Below are 20,991 nucleotides of genomic sequence, written 5' to 3' on the forward strand. Positions count from 1 at the left end.
TAGGTGACACTCTTATTAGCAGCCTCCTATGTACAGTCCCAGGTAGCAGCGCTGCAGTCACATGATGTAGCAGAGCCGGCATTGCTCATGCACCACACACTCCTCTCCCGCCTCCTCTCTATTATTCAGACCCCCTCGGCTTCTTCTCTTTTATGTCATCACGTGGAGGATGCTGCGAGCTCCGCCCCCTCCCCTCCTCGGGTGGGCGTGGTAAGAAGCCGGGGGCTGGGGGTGTTGTCCCTTCCTCCGCCGCTGATTGGACAGGACGCGGCTCCTAAATAAGGATATTTGCACCTTGTTGGGCGGCGTCACACACAGAAAGGACTGGAGTGAGGCTGGCGCATCGGGCGAGCTCTGGGAGGGGGCTCCTGTAATCATCAATAGCAGCAGCATCGTTAGTGGAGACCACTGCTACCCCCTATAGGAGCACTGCCCTCATTATAGGAGCCTGAAATCAGTGGAGGAGCCCTGTCCTTACTACTACCCCAGAGCCTCCTCGTCCTTACCACCCCCCAGAGGGCACCTGGAGCTGGCACTGAGGAGGAGGACGCATCGTACCATCTGCATCCATCCCGGGAGGAGGAATGGCGCTGGATTTCCTGGCTGGATGCGCAGGAGGTGAGATCTGCTGATCCGATCAGTCATTGCCATCTAGCTTCATGCCCTTTATATGCCATGGTCTTAAAGGGACAGGCAGCCTATTCCTATAGCCATAGACTAAGCCTCATACCTGCCATGGTTGGTGATATAAGGGCCATAGTTGTATTCTATTCACAATCTGTACACATCTACCTTGTTGTTTTTTTGTTTTTTTCATTCATCTGCTTTGTCATTGGAGCATAAAGAATGATAAAGCGGTGCCCATTGATTTAAACGGGGTCTGTAGACGGAACCTGCGTCACGATGATCATGTGAATCCAACCTAAGGCTCTATTTCCAGTGCTGAAAATTTCATCATCTTTCTATCTTTACGCCTTTTTATTTCCATATTTTATTTTTAATTTCCATTTATTTTTTTTTATGTATTTTTAACAATTTTTGCATTTTTTCCACATTTTTTTTAAGCTTTTTTTTTTTTTTAAATTTAGGTCACGAGATCGGCCTAGAAAAACATGCCAAAAAAAAAAAAAAAACGTAGACTTGTATTTTATTTCTATAAAATTACAGTCGTAAAATTTTAACTCAACCAGGTGTTAGTTCAATAATGTTTTATGGCCCAATATACTGCGTGTGTGTGAATATGGCCTCATAGTAAATCTCCGTCCAGGCTTAGGGTTGGAATTTGCAGCCAATGCCACCAAGTATTATTCATTGTGTGGGATGAGGCAGTGATTGTTACATTATATATATATATATATATATATATATATATATATATATATATATATATACACATATATATATATATATATATATATATATATATATATATATATATGTGTGTGTATATATATATATATATGTGTATATATATAGTTATATTGTAAATATTTATCTTTTAACCATAAATATTGATGTTCTCAGATCTGGGGAAACTGCAGTCCGCTATATGACATCTCCAATAGGGCCTAGAACAGTCTACCTCAAACGGCGGCTCTGTACAATTCTGCCAGAGCATGCTGGGAGTTGTAGTCTTGCAACAGGTAGAGTGTCACAGGTTGGGGAACACTTGCTAAGAATACATGGCAATAACATAGGATACAATGGAGATACTGAGCCCTTATTCTAGTACAGGGATAGGGAGCCTTGGCTCTCTAGCTGTTGCAAAACTACAACTCCCATCATGCCTGGACAGCCGAAGGCTGTCCAGGCATGATGGGAGTTGTAGTTTTGCAACAGCTGGAGAGCCAAGGTTCCTTACTCCGTTCTAGTCAGACCTATCCAGGGCCTAGTCATACATGCCTTTCCTTTGACTATTCATTGTTGCCATATTGCACAATAAGCCCTGGCAGGGCATGCTGGGAGTTGTAGTTTTGCAGAGTCTTTGCATAGTGTGTATTTCTTTTTACACGTTGCATGCTATATACATGTATTATATACCTATATACATGATGTGGGTGGTATACTATCACTATAAATCACCCACCGCTCTCACTTCCTTCTGCCGCATTGACGATTACCTATCGTGCCCTATTACATGTGTACAATGGGCACGTTGCACTATACATAAGGCTTTTACACCAGAAATAAGGAGGTGACATCAGCAGAGATAATTTCTTCCACCCAGGACTGGAGGATTTGGAGTCGTCTTTGAGTTCCTTGGGAGATTAGGAGGAGGATTGCAGCAGATCTGTGTCCTCACATCCCCTATGGGCCGGCTCCAGTGCAGCTGCATATGAATGTGCTCCGGCTGATGCCATCACAATGTGATCTGCATGAAAATCACCAGGGCTTTATACATGCGCCTCGGCCTCCTAGTGCATAGCTTTACACTTGTATTTATAGTGAATACTGTGTGAATAGAATACAGACAATTGTTGGTAGATGTGAGTCATGCAGAAGGCCGGCGCTGCATATGGCATTTGGAGGAAGTGACGGAACAGGTTGTTATTTGCAGAGACATGTACTTTCCTTATATTACAGGTCTCTTCACATCCATGTTTTTAGCTTAGGACAGAGCAATGATTTCCAGCCTGTGGCTCTCCAGCTGTCACAAGACTACAACTCTCAGCATGCCCTGATAGTCAAAACTACAACTCCTTACAACTTTTTCCAGTTGTAATTGCACTAATGCAATTTTATCCACCCAGCGGCTCATCAGCTGTTGCAGAACCACAATTTCCAGCATGCCCTAAGAGTCTAAACTGCAACCTAGTGGCAAAACTACAACTCCCAGCATGCCCTGAGAGTCTAAACTGCAACCCAGTGGGCAAAACTACAACTCCCAGCATGCCCTGAGAGTCTAAACTGCAACCCACAGTGGCAAAACTACACCTCCCAGCATGCCCTGAGAGTCTAAATTGCAAAATTACAACTCCTCACAACTTTTTCCATATATAAGAAAATCCACTCTATGCACTAACGCAATTTTATCCAACCAGGGTCTAGTCAGCTGTGACAAAACTACAATCTCCCAGTATGCCCCAAGTCTTAACTGCAACCCACAGTGGCGAAACTACAACTCTCAGCATGCCCTGAGAATCTAAACTGCACCCAAAGTGGCAAAACTACAACTCCCAGCATGCCCTGACTGCCTCGTGTAACAGCTGGTTAGAGATCACTGGGATAAAGAATACTAATTATTATTCCTGAATGTAAAATTATGGGATTCAGGTGAGAAGATACCTGGAAGGTGGAGATCTACCTTATAATTATACTGTACTTGTTGATTACAATGGGCGGGAGCAGATGTTTCCGCCGTCTATGAGTCTATTCTGAGTCAAACTCAAGATTTTAGGTTTATATAATCACTTGGGAACAGGGGTGTAACTATAGCTATAGGGGGGTCAAACTCGTGGCCCTCCAGCTGCTGCAAAACTACAATTCCCATCATGCTAAAGCTTTGGCTGTCCAGGCATGATGAGTATTGTAGTTTCTTTGCTACGCCATCTTTAAACTCTGTTTCAACCCTTATGATATAAACAACCATAGCAATAGTGTCTGGTTGGTTGCGTTCTACCTGTAGACACTGACGTCCTTTCTTAACCCAGTTGTAACTGGTTTTTGCCATAAACTACAGGAGTGTATGTGGTGGACGGGGCTGGTGAGTGTCTGCATTCACGTAGCAGGTAATCCCGGGAGGGGTGGATGGGAACCTGCAGCACCGATGCTCGGGGCACTTTATGCACAAGCGTCCACAATCTAAAGATTAATGAAAAACTAAACAGGTATTGCAGGTATGTAATGGGCCGATCCTATCAGAATCTAGGTATTTACCAAATTGGTCTAAAACAAGTATGGGGAACCTTCGGCCCTCCAGCTGTTGCAAAACTACAACTCCCATCATGATGGGAATTGTAGTTTTGCAACAGCTTGACAGCGGAAGGTTCCCCATCCCTGGTCTAAACCCTAAGCCAAGATGTGAACAATTTCTTCAGAAGACCTAGAAAAGCTCGCACACTACTTCCATTGTCCTGCATGAGACATCCTTGGCCGGGTATCACACTAATAATGTAACAAACCAGCAGCCGGGACAGATATGAAGCCGGAATGATGACTGTGCTACCTATTGTGGCCCGGAGAGGCTATGTCTTGGCTGTTATTAAAGGGGTTATCCAGCGCTACAAAAACATGGCCACTTTTCCCCTACTGTTGTCTCCAGTTTGGGTGGGGTTTTGAAACTCAGTTCCATTGAAGTAAATGGAGCTTAATTGCAATAGTAGGGGGGAAAGTGGCCGTGTTTTTGTAGCGCTGGATAACCCCTTTAAGCTAAGTATCCTTAGGGCCCAATTACATGGAGCCGTAATCTGCCGAATCGGGACAATTATCACTCTGATAATCATCATTTTTTTTAGGTTTAGGTTTGGAACTTAGTGACTGTACCACCAGGCCCAGGCTGAAGCGTGCTGCCGACCCACCCTTAGTGGGAAGAAACCCCAGCCCCTCCATGACGTGACTCCATTAGAATCAATGGAATCCTATCATAGAGGGTCTGGGGTTTCCTCCCACTAAGGGTGGGTCGGCCCACCTCCAGTGCTTCACCCTGGGCCTGGTGGTACAGTCACTTTAAATCATCAGGTGCCAACCATGCATTGCTATGTGTAATAGTGATGCGTGGCCGACGGCTGACAATTCCCCAAACACCTGACACCTTACCTCTCCCCGCTCCTGGTTTTCTCTCCTGTGCTCCGCAGCGGCGGTCCTGGCCTGTGATTGGCTGAGTGGTTTGTCAGTTGACAGTCCACTTAGAAGCTGCTGCTGCCGCCAGGACCGGTAAGCTCCGGAGCACAGGAGAGAAGACCGGGAGCGGGGAGAGGTAAGGTGTCAGGTGTTTGGGCAAGGGCTGCATGGACATCGCTAACGATATCCATGCAGCCCTTACTGCTCGGTTATTAGGCCATCTAATGGGTCCAGTAAACAAGCGTCAATCCTGTTGATCTTGATTGGGCTGTAGTCTACCTGTGTAATAGTACCCTTACTTCGTAGTGGGGGAGGAGGGAAGTATCATGAGGTATTATTATTGATACTTGCATACTGTATTCCTCCTTTCCTTTGGATACTTCCAGGCTTGGGTTGATCTCCAAGAAACACATTTTTTTTTTTTTGGATTGTTGGAAGACACTGGGGGAATCCTAGAGAATCTTGAAGAGTGGACACAAGGCCCATGTAGCTACAGGAGGGGGTGGGGAAGTCAAAAAGACCAAGTCCTGACCCTACACTTGTGGAGGACAGTTGTCCTGAATTGTGTTTTTGTTTTGGGGGGGAAGTTATATTTTAGGAACTTCAATGCTTCTGAGTCATCAGCCGGCCATATGTTCCTTCGGCCTACAGCAATGTCTCCCAATCCTCCCATTCACACTCACTTGAGCGTGCATGTGTTCTCAATTGGTAGCTAGGCGCAGGCCGCTGCCAGACTCCGCTGGTGGCTTACCTTCCCAAGAACTAAAAAAGTGAACATATCCGATTCTGACCTCCAGAGTCTTGTTTGGTGGGACGGTTCCATAGAAATCAGGGGGTTCAGCACTTTCACTTTAAAAACTTTTTACGTTAAAAGTTTTGATTGAATCTATGGAGTCCATCTCCTGCAGCCAGGGAGTGAAGCATTTAGCCAAGTGCTTCTTCTGGCTCCAACAGTCGATGAGGGTCTGAACACCTAGACCCCGACCAACAAAAACATTACAATTGACTCCAATAACATGGAGATCAGCTGATGATCTAGTGTTGGTATAGTCCAGGATTAAAGGATCTGCAGGGACTGGAGGTGATTTGCAATGGACTTCCACCCCTCCCCCATCTAGGTGTTAAACTCCTCTTGGTGTGTCTGACTGGGACGTGTATGGAGGGGATCACTTTACATTCCTGGCATTTACATACAGTAAGATCTAGGTCTTGACTCCCAGATTAGCACTTAGCACCCGGTGGGATCTGTTGACCCATAGTCGGGTGTGTTTGATCATCTTGCCTTTGCCTATATGGGGTCTGTTGCAGCTGTGGCTTGGGTTAATATTTGGGAATAGTCTGCAGCGCAGAGCTGGGGGGGCTTGAGCCTCTGCAAAAACTCTGGACTATGTATTGGATCAGGCAGACTGAGGGCCGTATTACACGGGACAGTTATTGTTCGAAAAATCGTTAGTTCGGATTTAAACCATAACCGTTTTGTGTAATAGCAGCCAACGATTAAACAACCAACAAGAAATCATTGATCGTTTGATAGAATCTGGAACTATTTTCATTGTTGATCAATCACAAATCGTTCGAACATTGTTCGGTCTAATAACACGTCGTTCGCTCGTTCCCTGGTCTGTCAGCCAGGAAAAGACGAGTACAGGAACGACCGTCAGTAACGATCACCGTCCTGTGTAATAGGGTGAACGATTTAAGATTGTTCGTCATAGCGGTCGTTTGAGATTGATCGATTTTTCGTCGATTAACGATAAACAATCGAAATACCATCCTAAGGCTAAATGAAGTCCACACAACACAATGTCTGATATTCTACTCCCCCGTTCTTCCCTATGAAAACCAGGATCCTAATGCTAGATTAATATTGGATCCCTGGTCCATGATCAGGACCCGTCCACTCTCGGACTCTAGCCTTCCAGCGGTGTGTGGTTAGAGGGCTTCTCCATACTAATTGTTGCCCCTGGCAAATATAGAGCAGATCTCTATTAACATCAGAAAAGCCAACTTGTTTTCCAGTAGACTGAGACTTGCAGGACCGGTTTGTTTACGCTCAGCTCGGGCCTGGGATGGATGCGGAGGAGATCCCTGAGACTTACGTTTCACTCACACCCCTAAAGAGACCAATCGCCGTCTTCTGGGAAGGTCTTAGATGACATATGGAATACGCTCAGTTATGTGCAGCTACAAGTGTATGTAAGGTCATGGTGAGATGTCTGTGCAGGCCTCCGCTTTCCTGGTATTCTATATCGTGCTTGGGCTGAACGTAATCTCATAATGTACCAGTGTTATATTTCATGATAAAGATAGCCATAGGTGCTGGAGTATATACGCTGTCCGCGGAAACACCCTGTACTCTATGAATAGAGTCTTATAGAAGTGCATTATGGTCATGTAGTGGTTATAGTGTTATATGTAAGGACTATTAGGCGTATAGTGTATAATACAATGGTGTCAAACTCATGGCCCTCCTGCTGTTGCAAAGCTAAAGCAAAGGTAGGGAACCTTGGTGCTCCAGCTGTTGTAAAACTACAACTCCCATCAGGTCTGGACAGCCAAAGCGAAAGCCAAGGTTCCCTACCCCTGAGCTAAAGCTTTGTCTGTCCAGGCCTAATGGGTATTGTAGTTTTATAATAGAACTGTATTCTGGCCATGATGGAAGTGCACCACTGATCCAGAGCACAGAGAGTTAATGTCACTGACACGCTGCGGCCTGGTCTGGCAGTCACAACTTTTTTCCGTTTACAAGGTTTCACGGTGTAAAAATAGAAGCTCCGATTCAGCCGGATCAATTTCCATGTAATTACTTAACACGTTCGATTCTGTGTTAATATTAATGGGAACATGAGCTAAAAAAGTAACCTGCGCTAAGATGGTCGTCTACCGCAGAGTCAGAGTTCACACTAAGGATCCTATTCCACGGAGCGATGATCGGCCGAACCGGCCCGATTATCGCTCTGTGGAATAGAGACAACGATCAGTCGATGATCGTGTCATTAGCGTTTATTTAGGTTCAAACCTAAAATTTTCGGACACCGACTGTGCATCGCTGCGTGGAATAGTGATTCACGGCGGGCAACCGACGATTCCACAAGCCCCATGCTTTACCTAAACATGTTGCAGGGCTTCTCCTGCGCTCCTTCTTCCTCCCGGTCCTGCGCGCAGCTTCGGTGCAGCCTGTCTTTAGGCCCTATTCCACAGAACGATTATCGTCTGTATTCGGCCGATATCGGCCGCTACGGACAATAATTGTGCCGTGGAATAGAGTGCAACGATCAGCCGACATCGTTCATGTTGGCTGATCGTTGCAGTCGCTTGTTTTTCAACATGTTGAAAAACAAGCGACTGATACAGCAACGATCTGCTGCCGTCGCTCCGTTGAATAGGAGCATCGGCAGCAGACGCTGCTGTATCCTATGGGCTGCCCGGACGATCAGCGATCACCCGGGCAGCCCCCACACAGCTCCCCGTCAACCCTCCCGCACTCACCAGCTCGCTGCAGCCGCGTCGAATAGCGGCGTCAGCGAGCGGCGAACGAGGAGCAAACGAGCGCTGAGAGCGCTCGTTTGCTCCTCTAAACGACCCGTGAAATAGGGCCATTAGTTGACAGAGGGCTCAGCCAATCACAGGTCAGGACCGCCACGGCCAGTGATTGGCTGAATGGTCTGTCAGCTCACACAGGCTGCACCGAAGCTGCGCGCGAGACCGGGAGGAAGGAGCGCAGGAGAAGACCTGCAACATGTTTAGGTAAAGCATGGCATTTAAACAAGGGCTGCAAGGACATCGGCAACGATGTCCCTGCAGCCCTCGCTAAACGATTATCGGGCCGTGTAATAGCCCCAGCAAACTAGCTCATTTACATTATTGATCGGGCCCCCATCGCCCCTATTACACAGAGCGATTTTTAACGATTAACAACTAAAGATAAACAATCGCAAACTAGATTGTTTATCGTTAACCCCGAAATTGTTCACCATATTACACAGAACAATGGTCTTAAGATACGATCAATATTGTGATCGTTACTATGATCGTTTATTCCATCTCCAGCAAAACAATGGACAATGTGCAATTACACTGAACAATTAGTGAAAAAATGCGGAACTTGAGCGAACGAATGTGGAATTACAGCGAATGATTAACAATTTACGGTTCAGGTCTAAATCAACGATCAATGACACACGAACGATTTTTCGATCGTTGCCTTCAATTACACAGAAATTATCGTTTAAATTCGAACAATATAACGATTTTTCACACAATAATCGTCCCGTGTCATAGGGCCCTAATGGATAGGATCATGAGAAGAGCCCAGAAAACAGTCCACACCAATGGCGTCTGGTGGTATGAAGAGCTCAGGTCTAGATCAGTGGATGCCACTTGGTTGTGCCAGTGTTAGCCGATAGTAGCAGTAGTGCTCAATGTCTGTAGGCCTCCAATAATGGAGTAAAGCCATTCATAGTCTGACATGGATAATTCATAGTCCGATTTTGGTGACCATCTCCAGTTCATGGACTCGCTGGGTGAACTGGTCCACGTTTGTCGGGATTGGAGTATCCACTAGACAGGGAGTGACCTGACCCACCAATTGTCAGTCTTTCCTCTGGCTCAGGGACATGTCTGTATATAGGGCACCGGTGCTGTGAGTTACCCCTCTTATCTAAGATCTGAAATTTACATTGGATTAAACTTTGCTCTCTTATCTTGCCGGCATAGTCCACATTGTCCTGCGTTTTGGTCAAGTTTGCTCACGTAAATCCTATAGGGATTGTAACACGTGTCCCAGGTGCGCGGATTGTATGTAGTGAGAAGTAGGTGAAAGATCTATCTTTCTATCCTATCTGCCCTCTCTTCATGTCTATAGTTGAAAGGTGGCGGAGAGCGTGGATGAACGCTTGTAAAAACAGCAGTGGATGAATTGGATTGAAGCTTCCTATGCATGATGTAATGATATGTATGATATAATATATATATATACACACACAACACGCTTATTTGATGATATAGAACAAGCAATTTTCATAAGACCTCATCTGTCAGCAGGAGAATGCGGTCAGGTTTACAGCATTATACATGTGCTTTACTAGAATCCGCTTTTAGTGAACCTTGGGCAGAAGATAAGGAAGGTATGTGTACAGGGTTAAACCTTGTAAACTTTCCCTGTGCGGCAGGAACATGTTGTGCTATGACTACAGATTACAATGTAACTAGCCCTGGTGCTAATGCATTGGGGTTTGACAGCTATGTATTATGGTACGTTTACACAGACAGATTTATCGGACAGATTTTTGAAGCCAAAGCCAGGAATGGATTTAAAAAGAGGAGAAATCTCAGTCTTTCCTTTATGGCCTTTTCTCTGTTAATAGTCTGTTCCTGGCTTTGGCTTGAAAAATCTGTCAGATAAATCTCTCTGTGTAAAACACACCATTAGAAGATCTGGTCATGTGATGAGCTGAAGTAGTATCACCATTTAACTTGTGTATTATTCTATTTTTCAGGTGCTGCCGGTGTATTAGTAGGACATCCGTTTGACACAGTAAAGGTGGGTTACATTTACAATTAGATTGCATAGGAAGTATCATATTCTGAAATAAGGAGATATCACCTTTTGCCCTTTTAAAAGAAATTCCACCTTAATTTGTCTTTAGACATAGGCTGCCTGTTAAGGTGGAATTTTTTCTTTAAACATCACTGCCCACTCAACTACCTGTGTTTTTTTTTTTTTTTTTTAATGTAGGATAAACCAATAAACTTTATTCATTTACAGAATTAAAGTAGACTATATGCACATTTAAAGAACCTGTCCCACCATTTAACATCATAGATGCCTCCTCCTAATGAGCTGAGTGCTGGAGGACACACATGCTCAGTCACTGTCCCCATCCACCTAATGAGCTGAGTGCTGGAGGACACACATGCTCAGTCACTGTCCCCATCCACCTAATGAGCTGAGTGCTGGAGGACACACATGCTCAGTCACTCTCCCCATCCTCTTAATAAACTGAGTGCTGGAGGACACACATGCTCAGTCATTCTCTCCATCCTCTTAATGAACTGAGTGCTGGAGGACACACATGCTCAGTCATTCTCTCCATCCACCTAATGAACTTAGTGCTTGAGGACCCAAATGCTCAGTCACTCTCCCCATCTATGTAATGAGCTGAGTGCTGGAGGACACACATGCTCAGTCACTGTCCCCATCTATCTAATGAGCTGAGTGCTGGAGGACACACGGCTCATCAGGTGGATGGGGAGAGTGACTGAGCATGTGTGTCCTCCAGCACTCAGCTCATTAGATGGATGGGGATAGTGACTGAGCATGTGTGTCCTCCAGCACTTGGCTCATCAGTTGGATGGGGAGAGTGACTGAGCATAAGTGCTGGAGGACACACATGCTCAGTCACTCTTCCCATCCATCTAATGAGCTGAGTGCTGTAACATATCAATATAGAGACAGTGAGGGTATGTGCACACCACGGAATCCCAGTGGAACACCCGCTTCGGATTCCGCAGCTCGCACCCACTCTCAGGCACTGGCATCTCCGCTGCTCTTATAGGTTTCATTCTATGGTTTGCAAGATTCCGCCATCTGTCGAGGTGTTCCATCGGGATTCCGTAGTGTGCACATACCCTCAGAGAGGACTACAACCTGCCACAGGGGGAAGAAGAGCAAACTGTCTTAATAGAGCCAACTAATCCACCCTCAGATGACTTTGCTTCATCCTTTCTCACCAGCCCTCCTGCAGCTTTATCTGAGTTCACTGATCTTTTCTTGATCCCAGCTGTGACCAAGCCCTCTGAACTGAACAGCTGCTCTATGTAGTATCCAAGGGTCTGGTGAAGTACTAGAAAGAGCAACTTTTGCCCATTTTCCCATTAAAGGTGGTCATACAGACTGCTGGGTACCAACCATACCACTAAATACCATTGTAACAAACCCTCAGCTGTGAGAACTATTAGGTTTGTACAGTCTTTTTGGCCTCTAGATGTGAACAAAAACCTGACAGCCAGCAGCCATTGGAAGTTTATTAGAAAAACAATGTTAAAGAAATATTCCAGGTAATTGTTAGACTTGTTGGGGGGGATTTAACTGCTGTGACTCCCACCGGTTGCTGGAATGGGGGTGGCTGGCTGTGTCTCCCAGGGTGCCCATAGACATTGGATTATCCATCAACCCTTCTCTTCATTGACATCATCTGTCGGTGGAGAGTCGGGAGGCCCCCATAAAGCGTATACAAGGTTCTAGTGATTGGTGAGGGTCCCAGCGGTTGGAGCAGTGGGCTGCTGAAATCCCCTTTAAGAGTTCTGATGAATGGTTTGTGCTCGTTCGGTTATGGTGTTTCCGTCTCTCATGTCTAATGCCGTTACCTCCTCATACACGTTTATATATGATGTCATGTTTTGCCTTGTTGCTTTTAATTTCCTCTGCTCTCCAAGCTAGGGGATGCCTTAAAAGTGTTACTTTGTTGTAGATGAGCCCGTTTCGCAGAGCGTTCCCCGCCAGTAAGTATTTCCCAGGTGAATTCTCGTTTCTATCCAACTGATTCTTGTATTTTCTCGAACAATGTTTAGGGGGGGGGGGGGGGGGGGGGGGGGAGGGGAAGAGCTATCAAAACTGGCGCCAAAGAGAAAGCGGATCCCTTGCTGTAACAACCAATCATGTTTCTGCTTTGATTGGATCTGCTGATCTGATTGGTTGCGATGGACAATTGCTCCAATATTTTTTTTTTTTTTTGGGGCGCCAGGATTGATAAACGTCTTCTGTCGGAATAACTTAAGTCGTCTTCACTTCTCATTGGACACTGCTATCTCCTATCATGGATCCTGATCAGTCCCGATCATGGTTTATTGCAGCTTTGTGTCCCTCGCTTTCCTGCATGCTCACCCCCCCTTCATCATAGCCATGTTTTGTTTGCTCCCCCTATTAACAATAGACGTTCTTTGCACGCTCACTGTCACACTCCTCTTACCTATCTATACACATTAGACCCGCTCACCTTCTGATGTGTATTGGGGCGTCCCGACTGTTCTCCAGCTGTCAGGAGACAAAAAGATCAGCCATGTTGGATTTTCACTACTAGAGGAGTGTTCCTCCCACTCCCCATTCAGATTATATGCATGCTTGGCTGGCCCGAGCATGCATGTGTATGGGGGAGGGGTGTCAGGATCATGCTGTGTAGTGCCTATGTTTAGCCCTATCCCTCTTCTTGCAAACAAAGGGGTAGAAGCAGCTAGAGAGGGGCATGGTGTTCTGAATCCATTTATAGGGGGATATGGAGGAGGACACCCATCCCCTCTATCTCTTCCCCATACAAGTGATTATTTCCCATATAGACCAGTATATTGTATATGACGATTGTTGCATCTGTGGCACCAAGACAGAGGTCCCTTTAAGAAGAAGCTGGTGTTTACTTTAGGAGCTAAATGTACCCGTGTGTCCTTGGCTCCCTGTCCTTGCTTTCTGGTATGTTGTTTGTGCGTAGGTCAGGCTGCAGTGTTCTGCTGATATCCAGGCTCCGTATAGGGCACCGGCCTTACTGTACATATATGTATCTAGCCACAAGTGTCTACTGCCCCTATAGATACCAAATGCCACCTTCTACTGCCCCTATAGATACCTAATGCAACCTTCTACTGACCCTATACATACATGTACCTAATGCAACCTTCTACTGCCCCTATAGATACCTAATGCCACCTTCTACTGCCCCTATACATACATGTACCTAATGCAACCTTCCACTGCCCCTATAGATACCTAATGCAACCTTCCACTGCCCCTATAAATACATACATGTACGTAACGCAATTATCTACTGACCCTATAGATACATACATATACCTAAAGCAACCTGCTGTACCCATAGATATGTGTATCTAACCACATCCATGTACTGTACCTATAGATGCATACATGCACCTAATTCAACCTTCTACTGCCCCTATACATACATATACCTAATGCAACCTGCTATACCTATAGATACATACATGTACCTAATGCAACCTTCCACTGCCTCTATACATACACGTATGTAACTGCAACCTTCTACTGCACTTTCAGATACATACAAATATCTAACTGCAATCTTCTGCCGTATGTATACACACATATTACTGCAACATTATATTGCCCTTACAGATACATACACTTCTACTCTTTAAGGCGCTGCCCACAATTTATGGCATCGGCATCCTGATTTGCCCTATACTCCACTATACCATACAATTACATAGGCTTCACAGCTTTGGTATAAGAGCCGAAGTTGCTTTCCTCAGAAGTTTGTGGATGACCCAGGGCTTAGATGTACTCCACAATACAGAGCCGGGCCAGTGAGGAACACAGGCCCAGTCAGCTACATCTGGTCCAGTTCACATTCAGTTCAGTTTACCAGGTGCTGCTCCATTCAGGTGAATGGGACATTAGCTGCAACTGTAAATAGAGAAGAGACAGAATGACCCCTTTAATTCCCATACACAGTAAGATAAGTAAGCCCTGTATTACTGCCCCCTGCAGATCATCGCACCACGTGATAGATAGGAAGTTTCCACAGTAGCCGCAGCCGAGATGTCGAGCATTGTTCTGATAGAGGAAACCTTGATATTGCACAAGTCTTTTGTTATTGTTCCTTTGAGGCACCTCCCCCCCCCGTATGAGGGAGCGGGGGCTGGCGTTCCCAGAGACGAGTTATATAACAAAACATGGAGATTATGCGCTCAGTCATAACATAGACACTTGTCTTCTATCACGTTTTGCGTAACTTTCTGAGTGTTATTCTAGATTATTCTAGTATTGGAATCTGCTGGTAGCGCCAGAGAGGTGTGGAAGGGGGAGTATCCCTAATTCTACTAGAGGTCCGATGCCCCCATCAGGATTACTGCTATTAAAGGGACATACACTGATGGTAGCATTCACTGTATATGAACTTCTACAGGAAAACTTCTCAATCGCTCTGCATGGGGGGGTTTGGACTCACAGCCTGTCTCTAGGAGCAGGACACAAAGGCACAAAGGGGAGAGCGGGACCCACAGGCTTTGATTGAGTAGATAGATAGGGACTCACAGGCTGTGAGTGGGTGGGGAAAGAAGGACTCACAGGATTTCTATAGGAGTAAATGGGGGGAGGGAGTTGGACTCTTCGAGAAGTGGATGGGGGCAGGACTCAGGCCTTCTTTAGGAGTGGATGGGGGTGGCACTCACAGACTTTAGGAGTGGATGGGGGAAGGACTCAGGCTTTCTATAGGAGTGGATGGGGGCAGGACTCACAGGCTTTCTATAAGAGTGGATGGGGGTGGCACTCACAGGCTTTCTATAGGAGTGGATGGGGGCAGGACTCACAGGCTTTCTATAGGAGTGGATGGGGGCAGGACTCACAGGCTTTCTATAGGAGTGGATGGGGGTGGGAGTCACAGGCTTTCTGTAGGAGTGGATGGGGGTGGGAGTCACAGGCTTGCTGTAGGAGTGGATGGGGGCAGGACTATACCAATGGGTGGGGAAGGTGTAACTCAGAGACATTTGCTAGAAATAAAGGGGGAAGCAGGACCTTTGCTAGAAGCGGACAGAGGAAGTGGGATTTGGTCTAGCAGTAGGTGAGGACAAATAGGTCTTGGTGGCTTTCTGAGTCTCGGCAGCAGTTGAATGTCTTATTCCATCCTTGAGGTCAGCTTCTTCCGCTTCTTCCTCTGCTTCACCATTATTCTGCTACAATACTGTGTGACTCACATTGTGGCCAAAACCAGACAAGAGTGGACGTAGCTACAATGACTGGAGCGCCCTCATTGTAAATCCCATCACTCGCTTATCATCTGGTCATCGCATTTCTGTGTCTTATGATCGTTGCCAAATAAAAAAAATATATAAAAAATGTAAAAAAAAAAGAGTTGTATGCCGACAGCAGCGTTATTGTGACACCTTATGATAAACTTTTGCTATCCCTCAATGCATCGTGCTGGAGGAGCTCTTTTCATGACCATTGCTGTCGTCTCTTGTAGGTGCGACTGCAGGTTCAGAGCGTGTCCAAGCCGCTTTATCGTGGGACCATACATTGCTTCCAATCCATTATCAAGCAGGAAACGGTAAGGACTGTCTCTGTATTCTGACTTGTATACAATATGTATCATATTCTCGGATGGGCATACAGCCATATTGTTGCCACTAGAGATGAGCGAACCGGGTTCGGGTTCGAGTCGATCCGAACCCGAACGTTCGGTATTTGATTAGCGGTGGCTGCTGAACTTGGATAAAGCTCTATGGTTGTCTGGAAAACATGGATACAGCCAATGACTATTTCCATGATTACCACATAGCCTTAGGGATTTATCCAACTTCAGCAGCCACCGCTAATCAAATGCCGAAAGTTCAGGTTCGGATCAACACGAGCATGCTCCAGGTTCGCTCATCTCTAGTTGCCACTGGTATCTGCACAGCTGCCTAGAACTTGGAGTGGTTATGGATGAGCAAGAAGCCTTGATTTACCTGTGAGGAACAGTGTGTATCACATTCAGCAGGCAGACAGGCTCCCTCTCCTCCTCTCATGCACAGAGCACATGCTAAGCCTCGCCTCGCCTACATCTTGTAATTTGTCCTGATCTAGTTGTTCAGATTTCACATGACAACAGGAAGTGGACAGCAGATTGCAGAGAAGGGAGAGACAACTAGTGGCCAACACTTTAGGGTAGTTTTTTTTTGGATAAGGAAAAATGTACAAATAGATATTATTTGTATTAATTGAAGGCATTGTTTGAAATTACAGTGACCCCTTAAATCCACAATGAGATATTTTATGCTTCATTGTAGGCATGGGGACTCTACAAAGGAGTGGGATCACCAATGATGGGATTGACCTTCATCAACGCTCTTGTGTTCGGAGTTCAGGGAAACGCCATCAGACACCTCGGCACAGACACTCCACTAAACCAGTTTCTGGCCGGAGCAGCAGCCGGCGCCATGCAGTGCGTAATCTGCTGCCCGATGGAACTGGCAAAGACCAGGATGCAGCTTCAAGGAACTGGCGAATACAAATCCAAGTCCAAGAATTACAAGAATTCCTTGGATTGTTTGGTAAAGATTCACCGCAAAGAAGGACTGAGGGGGATCAATAGAGGCATGGTAACCACCTTCCTCAGGGAGACCCCAAGCTTCGGCTTTTACTTCTTGACCTACGACTATCTCACCAGGTATCTGGGCTGTGAGATCAATGACAGTTTCATCATCCCCAAGCTACTGTTTGCCGGGGGCATGTCAGGGATCGTGTCTTGGCTATCGACTTACCCCATTGATGTGATCAAGTCACGGCTGCAAGCCGACGGCGTTGGTGGAGTCAACCACTACAATGGCATTCTGGACTGTGTCAGGAAGAGCTACCAAGTTGAAGGCTTGAGAGTTTTTACAAGAGGTCTGACGTCTACGCTGCTCAGAGCCTTTCCGGTCAACGCCGCCACGTTCGCCACCGTCACCCTGTTCCTTATGTACATGAGATCAGAAAATCAAGGAACAATCAAGGAATGTGACACCGGGCCGGCTCTGCAGCAGCCAACCAGCATGTGAAATCTGTTACCGAGTCTCTGAACAATCCCAGTGTAGAGTTATTTTTATATAAGTTGTATAAATTGTATGTACATAACTGATATGTATAATGGGTTTATAGGCATTATAGGCAGGCGTTCATCTCGATTGTATAATACAATGTGGCCTTATATGGATACATTGCTCCCATGGCTGCTGATGATGTGGGGGGTTATCCTTCTAGAGATCCTATGGGATCTACTGTAATATTACTGACTAGTAGATCTCTTAGAGATTGTGAATCATTGGGGGAGGGGCAACTAGAATTTCAATCAATTGCAACTATACCGGATGTATTACAGATTCAAGCATTGGGTGCTTGAGAGGGAAGTATTATAAAAGAAGCAGGGGAGACTGTTGGTCTGTCTACATAGCGGCTCCCACAATGCATTGCAAGACAAAGCATTTCTGTACTTGGAATTAATGGCCATCTTGGGGGCGCTAAGTGTAGAAAGTGACCGTGACTGTCTCAACCATGTATGTTGGTGGGGCAAGCCTCCAAATTCTGAAGGTTGTCTAAGACCCCTTAGCTGTTTATTACAGTGGAAAAAGGAGTTTTCCTTTGGGTTACTGATGGCTGCCCTTTTATATGCCTGTAAATAGGCATTAAAGTTTATGGTGCAGTACCACCTCGTAACCTGCAGGTGTCACTGTTGCAATTCTCCATAGGCCATAATGCAATGACTGGATTACTGGCTGCTGATAAACCTGATAGTTTTTATGTATTTAGTAACGTTCCATTGCTCCTCATTACCTTTTGGCATAAGGCAGTGTTTCCCTATGTGCGGCTGCCTAGCTGTTGCAAAACTACAACTCCCAGTATGCCCTGACAACCTGAGGAGCACCAGATGTTGCAGAACTATAACTCACAGCATGTCCAAAATGCTGGGAGTTATAGTACTTCAACTACTTCACTGCCCTCTGTTGTCAGGGCATGCTGGGAGTTGCAGTTTTACAACAGCTGGAGATCTGCAGGTGGTCAGGGCATGCTGGCACTGTAGTCAGGTTGTCAGGGCATGCTGGCACTGTAGTCAGGTTGTCAGGGCATGCTGGCAGTTGTAATTATGTAACAGGCAGAGAGTCACAGATTGGGAAACATTGGTTATCAGGCTGCTTTTGTTACATAGAGAGTAAGAACAGACTGAATGGATTATAGGTCACGGTTTATGTTATGTCCACGATGTGAATATGGCTTTAAGAGACGGTAAAGAGCTTTTAATGTCAAATATTTATTTTTATATACAATGTTTTATTTCACTTAGTTACTGTACGGTTTTTAAGTTATGTGCCCCCCACCGTTTTACCCTCTTATATGTATAATTTTTAAATGCTGGAGATGCCCTCATTCTTTCATGTACCACATGGATGGGGACGATGGCGATTTATAGTAAGTTACATTGGTGGGGGATGGCTGTCACTACTGAAAGGTAAAATGTGGATGGGTACGTGTTATTTGGTGATGAATTATGGAACATTTTTGCTGGTTTTCACTGCAGCATTTGGTTATGGAAGAAAATTCAGCTTGGAAGTGAACCGACACTAAAAATACTGGAACCTGGCGCCATCTACCGAGCGACTTGCAGTATTACAACTAGATAAGGAAATGCAAGATGATTTATATTCACCATCATCTGATAGCATATACAGTCCTTACAATTTATACAAATACATATTATACTGTATGAAGCTTTCAACTATAGCGTGCAATAACACCGCAGGCCTTGCACATAAAAGCCGATATTACCCAATGCAACCGGTCAAACCAGAGCTGGGGTAAAGCCTAACCTGGATTGTGATTGGTTTCTTTTGGCTTTGATGGCACTTTTTCTGTTTTTCATTTGTTCCATGGCCTGATGAAGTTACTTTGTGTTCTACAGAATAGAAAGTGACTGCAATAAAGCTTCCAACCTGTAGATGGCATTAGGAGTATAGTAGTTCCATGTTATGGAATGGAAGCTGCACATTGTATATTGACTGTGTCAACCCAGTGCAGCACACCATGTGGTCAGGTGGTGTAGTACAAGTACATGTCTGCCAATTGGATGCTAGAGGTGTCACTCAGCTGAGAGGTGGAGCCAGGAAAGCTCTCCATAAAGCTTCTAGAATAGCTTGCATTCTGGGTGCTCGCCATAGCGTCCACCCGAACATCAGGAAATGTTTCCCACATGACCAAAACCCGTATCATTTTCAGATCCTACTCTTTGTATAGGACACATTTGTGAGCATGCTCTGTGACCTCATTCCACATGGAGGGGGAGGCTGAGCTGTAATTGTTTTTGCTGCCTGCTGGTTTCACTCTTCTCTGCAATGCTTTACAGATCACTTTCCTCCTTAGGGTGGTATTACACGAAGCGATTTTTTTCAATTAACGATTAACGATCTCCAACGATCGCAATAGCGGTTGCCTAATAATCGTTCTTTTTACTACACGGAAAGATTATCGGTTATATTGGAGCAACAAAATTCAAGAACACTCCCCTTTCAATTTGCGAACGAACAGGGAACGGCTAACGACATCTTATTCAAACGAACGATGTGCGAACGATGTGTAAAAGACAAACGATAAAAATAGATTCAAAACCTATTAAACGACCAACGACCAATCGTTCGTCGTTTAATCGTTGTCTACTATTACACTTAAAGATAATCGTTCAAATGCGACCGATTGAACGATTATTCGAACGATAATCGCTTTGTGTAATACCACCCTTATTGTCATTGACCCAACAGGAAATCTCAGCTTAGTTTTAAACCTAGTGGCCAAATTGAAAACTGCACGATTTTTAGGAAATTTTACCAAAAATCCTCATATACGTGCAACACTAAAACGTCATGTAAACTATAGGTCATTTTCTGAAGACGCCAAAATGTACTTGCAATACCGGTCCTGACAACTTGGTGTGCTAATGTTGGCTAACTTTAGCAGTCTTACTTTGTGACATGCTGTGATCATTTATATAACCAAAAAGGCAATAGGGTGCACACTTTGCCCACCCCTGTATCATTACACTCCCAGGCCACCTACTGCAGGCAGTGCAATGTGAATAACTTTCTCCTGGCTGTTATCAGATACTGTATATACAGAGGGTGCAATACTGTACTTATTGTCAGATAGCTTCCTTGGCTTCTATGTAGAGGACTTTCTCTGGCCTTGTGTCAATTGGTCTCCAGTCTGTAAGAACACTTGCTGTCTATGGAATAGGATTATTGTATGTTTAAGTAGATATAAGAAATAAAAGATTTCTTTTGCAAATAAAAAAAATGATAATTGTTTCTTTAAGAATGGCTAACCTTTGTCATAGGATCTCAGCTACGTTTGCACTGGAAGTTTCAGCGTATCACAGCGGCTGCGGGAGAGCCACGAGATGCAAATCATGGACCTGTAAAAAGAACAGTGCCATCTCTATACAAGCCCCTGCCGGGTATGACAGGGAGGATGCAGCACTGCATACACACTAAGCAAGAACCTTTATATACAGGGAAAAGGGAATACATGCTGGGAGATGGAGAAACCCAGTCATAGGTCTAAGCCCTATAGAGCCCTACTACACGGAGCGATAATCAGCCCAATACAGCCGATTACCTCTTTGTATAATAGCGACAATGATCAGCTGATAAAACAATCATAGGCCAATCATGTCATATGGT

General features: G+C 45.2%; 1 protein-coding gene across 4 annotated transcripts; it reads left to right on the forward strand.

Annotated features, from left to right (window-relative positions):
- The first annotated feature begins 313 nt into the window (after positions 1-313).
- Positions 314-19,718, forward strand: SLC25A29 (solute carrier family 25 member 29). 4 transcript variants are annotated; one of them, XR_011359630.1, is made up of 5 exons: positions 314-618; positions 10,278-10,321; positions 15,771-15,854; positions 16,576-18,348; positions 18,379-19,718. XR_011359630.1 is itself a non-coding variant. In XM_069951254.1 (4 exons), the coding sequence occupies exons 1-4, from the start codon at positions 585-587 to the stop codon at positions 17,323-17,325; spliced, it is 912 nt and encodes a 303-aa protein (XP_069807355.1). In that variant the 5' UTR covers positions 314-584; the 3' UTR covers positions 17,326-19,718. The 4 variants fall into 4 exon arrangements, 1 of the variants encoding a protein (XP_069807355.1); XM_069951254.1 differs by having other exon boundaries at positions 16,576-19,718; XR_011359632.1 differs by lacking the exons at positions 314-618; positions 10,278-10,321 and adding an exon at positions 12,258-12,282.
- Positions 19,719-20,991: the final 1,273 nt, after the last annotated feature.

This window comes from Dendropsophus ebraccatus, chromosome 13, assembly GCF_027789765.1.
Source record: "Dendropsophus ebraccatus isolate aDenEbr1 chromosome 13, aDenEbr1.pat, whole genome shotgun sequence".
Taxonomy (NCBI): domain Eukaryota; kingdom Metazoa; phylum Chordata; class Amphibia; order Anura; family Hylidae; genus Dendropsophus; species Dendropsophus ebraccatus.